This window comes from Octodon degus, unplaced genomic scaffold, assembly GCF_000260255.1.
Source record: "Octodon degus isolate 3935 unplaced genomic scaffold, OctDeg1.0 scaffold00096, whole genome shotgun sequence".
In the NCBI taxonomy this organism is placed as follows: domain Eukaryota; kingdom Metazoa; phylum Chordata; class Mammalia; order Rodentia; family Octodontidae; genus Octodon; species Octodon degus.
Window position 1 is genome coordinate 5,870,484 of NW_004524672.1, and position 6,000 is coordinate 5,876,483.

A 6,000-nucleotide genomic window follows, 5' to 3' on the forward strand; every position below is an offset into this window, starting at 1 on the left:
AAAATTTTAAATTTTCAGGTGACACAACATATCAATCAGTACACCAGCTGTCTGATGTACAGGTGTGCAGTCCAGACTGCTGCTGCCATTTTGCCACCTGGAGTTGCAAAGGAAGTGCAGAGAGTGTTGAAATGCCTAGAAGAATCGGAAGACGACATAATTTCTTGGTGAGATGGTTGGAATTGTAGGCTTTGGAGCTTTCAACTATGTGCATCAATAAATCCTACTTTTTGTCTAAAGTGTGGTAAAGACATGTTTCTGTCATTTGCAAAAAATCCTAATTAATACAATGAAGCTTCTTTCCTCTGTGCTGGATGAATGTTGCCAATTTGCTGACCTGGAAATAAAATCCAGCTGAAGTCACTGTCTGAAAATGCCATAGATGTGAGATTAGGATCTTGAAATGAACTTCTGAAACATTTTTGAAAGACCTTGTTTCAAATAGATCATGGTTACCAGCGACATAGGTTCTACTCTGATTGATTTTCTGTAAAATCCTATAGAATTATTTTAGAGTGGCTCATTACTTTAAAAGTACTGCTTTGGAAATCACTTTAAATGAACTATTTAAAACTGCTCCTGTGGTATTTCACAGACCTTTATACTACAGCAAAATCAAGAGACATTAGATTTGACTGCGAAACTAAAAACATGTACATTTCAAATAATACTTGGAATCCAAAAGGATGCTCCATAAATGATCAGAAATAAAACTTTTTTGCTTCCATAAATAAGATTTTAAGTTATGATAGGGCCAGTGAGATAGCTCAGTGGACAAAAGCACCTGCTTACATAAGCTTAGGCAAGCACAGGGACTGCGGTTTGATCCCCAGCACCAAATGCCACACTAGCCCCGCCCCCAGGGCAAGCTGAGCCGGCCAGGTTCTGGGTGTGGTGGCTCATGCCTGTAATCCCAGTGCTGGGGAGGCTGAAAGCAGGAGGACAACCACTAGTCTGATCTGGGTAGTGAGACCCTGCAACAACCAAATATACTAAAAAAAAAAAAAAAAGAAAGGAAGGAAGAAAGATTTTAAGTTAAGAGGTACACAAAACAATATCTAGCTCTGATAATTAAAGAGTATAATGATGAATATTAAGAGAATAAAAAACAAATAAGATTTTTTAAAAAAACTCCAGTAGTATTTTATTAGGTACAAGATCAAAAAACACAAAGATTGAAAATATATTTGAAATATAAATTTACAATAAAATAACACAAGGTGTAATTGTATGGATCATCATTACATTATGTAACATTATATAAAAGACAACATTTCGGAATTTTTTTTTTCCTTGAATTTTTTATTGGTACATTTTATATATACATAGTGATAGCATTCATCATAGGGGAATTGTACCTTGCTTCAAACAATAGTTTCAAGCATTTTTAAAAATATTTAAAATTTCTAAATTTAGTTCAACTTATAATACCACATTTCCAAGAAAAATGAACCTTTTGCAAAGACATTTAAATAAAATCATACCAAGATGCACAAAAATGAAATTGTCCAAAACTTCTTGTAAAGAAAAAAATCAGTAAAACATATACATAAAAATATTAGCTATGGGAGAACAAAATTAAATAACATCTTATTCCACATTAGAAAGAAAAAAAAGGACCAAGGCTATAAGAAACTAGATTAATTAAAGGACTGAAAGAAAAGATGTTCTCTTTGAATTTTATACTTAGCAAACATACCTTTGAAAACTAAAAGTAAGATTTTCTAGTTATACAATCTTGAAATATTTTAATACCTCCAGAAGTAGCATATAGGAAATAACAAAGAGCATAATTCAAAAGGCAAGAGAAGTTGCAGTATGCTCCTGGATGAACAATAAAGAGCTCTCAATATGATAGTTATGCAGGACTATATAAAAGATATATTAGATGAACCCTTATTTAAAGGTCATTGCAGATTTCTATGAAACAGTACCAATCTTATGTTGGGTTATACACGTATTTTTTTTTCCATATATGTGTGTGTATGTGTGTATAAAAGATAGGGAAGAAGTAATATAAAGTCAACAGAAAATGGAAATATACTTTTTAAAGTTTCTAATACGAGAAGATGTCATACAATATCTTTTAAATAAATTGTAAGTCAAAGATATAGTACAAATCTTAGAACAAAAATTAAGATTAAGCAATATTCATAAAATTAAATACTAATTAATTAAGAATTAAATGTTTCAAAACAATTGCACTAAGAAAAAGTTTTCATGACAGCAAAGAAGTACTAAAAGTAAAACATAAGATAAATACTGGAATGGCAAATAAATGACCAGCACTTCTAACAGTTTGAGGATAGGATATCGCACAAAGTTCTAATGTGCTGTGGACATGCATAATGACCGTGACAGTTAATGGTGGCTAGGTGTCACTTGTGGAACTGAGCCACAGCTATTTCTTTGAAATACACCCTGTAGACTCAGGTGGAATCATGACCCATAAGGTGGAAGAGAAGTCCATTTGTAGAGTGTGCTGATGGAAATATTTTGCTGCTGAACACAAAAGGATAACTGAAAGACTACTATTTTATACCTGTTATTCTCCTGTGTTTAATAATTTGCCCTATTTGGTGGGTTCTTTCCATTTTCATTCATGGGGCTATGATCAATTTGCTCCCTCTCTAGAATATCATTTAGTAGTCTGTGTACGCTTGGCTTTGTCATCATGAAATTCTTTAGCTGTTCTTTGTCATGGAAGTATTTCACTTCTCCATTATACTTGAAAGAGAGTTTTGCAGGACATATCAGTCTGGATTGGAATTTGTTTTCTTGCAAGACTTGAAGCACTTTGCTCCATGCTCTTCTTGACTTGATGGTTTGTGAAGAGAAATCTACTGTTATTCTGATGGGTTTTCCTTTAAATGTGATGTTTCTTTTCTTTAGCAGCTTTTAGTATACTGTTCCTATGCTGAGTTTCTGGGATCTTGATTATTATATGTCTGGGTGTGGTTTTCTTTAGGTTGATGTTATTTGGAGTTCTATATGCTTCGGTTACAGGAATGTCAGATTCTTGTCCCATATTTGGGAAGTTTTCTGCTATTACTTCTGCCCATATTCTTTTTATATCATTTGTATTGACTCTTTCCTTCTCATTGATGCCTATTAGTCTCACATTGTTCATCTTTGCATCGTCTTGCAGTTATTGAATTATTTTTTCCTGTATCCTAGTTGTTTTAAAGAGATCTTTTCTTACTTTTTCACTAGCTGCAATGGTGTCTTTTAGGTCAAAAAGTCTATTTTCACTTTCACGCAAACGGTTTTGCCAGCTTGTGATTGAGGTTTTAATTTCCTGTATATCACTTTGAATCTGTTTCATACATTCTATTTCTTTCCTAAATTGCCTATTCAAGAGTTCCATCATTTTTATATTCTGCTCTATTTTTTTTATCTGTGTATTCTTTAGAAGCACTTAGTACTTCTTTGATTATAGTTATTACATTTTTTAGTTCAGAAATTATTTCTGATCTGATTTCTTCTATAACAAATAAGTTTTTAAAAATACATATAAAATCTTACTATAAAGATGCAAATATAGGGGGCCGGGGAGATGGCTCAGTGGAATAAGTGCTTCCTGGGCAAGCACAAGGGCCTGAGTTCAATCCCCGGTTCTGAAAAAAAAAAAAAAAAAAAGAATATAGTAAAAGATGCAAATATAGAGAAAACATCATATTCAATAGTTGGAGGAGGCGAGCCAGATAGCTCAGTGGGCTAAAGTGCCTGCTTAGGCAAGCGCTAGAGGACCGGGTGAGATCACATGCTGTGCCGCCCCGCCCCCAGGGTGCGCTGAGATGGCGAATGAGACTGGGTGAGGTGGCCTGCGCCTGTAATCCCAGCTCTTGGGAAGCTGAAAACATGAGGCTCACTACAAGTCTGATCTGTGCATTGAAACCCTGTACACCCTGGAGATCCAGTACTAAATGTATTTTTTAAAAAACGTTGGAGTAGAGGCAGAGCGTCTCTGGGTTTTTCACTTCCCAAGATTCAGACATCAAGCCCACATCTGAACACAGTCAAGCTGCTAAGATTGTCAAGTGTGAGGGGCAGAATCAAATCGTAACTCCTCAGCAACAAAGTTATATTATATTTTACCACATTTTGTCAGATCACATATATGATTCATAGTTTTCTTCCAATAAAAGAACCTTTGAGAAGTGAGACTGGTGCAGGGGTGCCCTGTTGCAGCAGGACAGTAATGATGATGCTGAAGATGTTTCACTGTTTGATGCAGAAGAAGTGACAGCTAATAGACCCAACAGAGGCCGAATTAGACATCCAGGGGCATCATTTTTCCATTTTTTCTTTCGAGTCAGTACGATTATAGTCTATTACAGTCTTCTGTGTGAGTTGCTCAGCAGCAGCGTTACTGCCCGGAGGATCACCATCCTCTTGGTGCTATCATGTGACTTTGGGGCAGAGAAGAATGTCACAGGTAGACTAATGGTGGGTCTGCGCTTGTGGAATCATACTGATGAGGTTGGAAAGAGCCACTGGGTATTTGAGTCCAGGAAGGCAACTTCTCAAGAGAGTAAAAGTGGGGGGCCGGGGAGATGGCTCTGTAGAATAAATGCTTCCCTGGCAAGTGCAAGGGCCTGAGTTCAATCCCCAGTTCCGTAGAAAAAAAACCTAACCAAAACAAACAAACAAACAAAAAACAGTACAAGTGTCTCAAAGGCTGAAGCAAGGATATTTTGGTTAGGATTTATTGCCTTCCCAGTTCTCTGGGTGACATTTGCCTTCTGTGCTCTCTTCTCCTCCAGAGTAAAGTGGCTGGTGGTGGTTATCATGGGTGTGGTGCCGGGAGGTGCCAACCTGTGCGGTTACATCAGGCATAATGTGGGCAGCAGGAAGAATCTAACCAGCATGGCTACCTCCTATCTCGGGAAGCAGTTTTTAAGACAAAACATTGGAGATAAACAGACTTCCTGAGCAGAGAGAAAACTTACGTGTTCTGTTACCTTGGGGAACAACTGAAGTGATTCTTGACTCTGAGCTGTTTAGAGATCCATCCATTTTGCAGAGACATGTAGGGTTTGTTTTCTACTTAAAAACTTTATTTAAAAAATATGAAACAGGGCCGGCCAGATAGCTCAGTAGACTAAAGCTCCTGCTTAGGCAGAATGCAGGGGATGGGGTTGGATCCCCAGCCTGCCTGTCGGCCCTGCCCACAGGACATGCTGAGATAGGGATTGAGACTGGGCGTGGTGGTGTATGCCTGTAATCCCAGCACTCGTGAGGCTGAATACAGAGGATCGCTACGAGTCCAATCTACGTAGTGAGACCCTGTAGACCCTGTCCTAAATACAATAAAAATAAATGAATAAATGGTTTCATATTGTATTGATTTTATTTTCTATTTTCTGGGGCTAGAAAGTATAGTATCATCAGAAACATTTTGGTACTTGTTTTATAGTATACATATATGTGCACAGCCATGTAACAGCAGTATATCCCAAATTAATGTATTCATTTACATATGTAATGGATCTTTACATTTGATCCATAGAGCATAGGAATGTGTTCTTAGTCTGTTTCATATTTCTGTGTGTTTACGTATTTCTGTAGATTATTTTCAAAAGTAAGTTTTGATTCTATGTAAAAATGAGCATTTTGGGTGGTAAATGAGATTAAAAAGTTATACTTTATGGTGAAATTTCTTATTTTAGAAATACATGCAACATGTAAAATCTAGGCTAGTAGTATTAACTAATTTTTAAAATTGTGTTTTTGTTTTTGAGGCAAATAATATCTAAACAGAATCTTCGTAGTTTATATTTATGGTGTACGGAGGGATTGTAGTGAAATTTTGCTTTGGAAATTCCTGGAACCCCCTGTCATGGTCCTTGGACTAATAAATCTTTTACTACTAAAAGAATATTATTCTTATGATAATAAGAATAATCTTTTGAATATTTGGCATAATACATGCCTAAAGGACATTTTTTTATGAATCTATTTTTTTCTGCTGTAATGAGGATATTGTAAATTATACAT

The 6,000-nt window shown here is 36.0% G+C and overlaps 1 protein-coding gene across 1 annotated transcript in view; it reads left to right on the forward strand.

The window, feature by feature from the left end:
* LOC101592196 (Golgi apparatus membrane protein TVP23 homolog B-like) overlaps window positions 1-4,935 on the forward strand; it is a 63,775-nt gene extending 58,840 nt beyond the window's left edge. The window contains exons 2-4 of the mRNA XM_023723060.1: window positions 19-167; window positions 4,176-4,534; window positions 4,769-4,935. Coding sequence (XP_023578828.1) covers window positions 19-167; window positions 4,176-4,534; window positions 4,769-4,935 — 675 coding nt within the window. The remainder of the gene's footprint in view (window positions 1-18; window positions 168-4,175; window positions 4,535-4,768) is intronic.
* The last annotated feature ends 1,065 nt before the right edge of the window (window positions 4,936-6,000 follow it).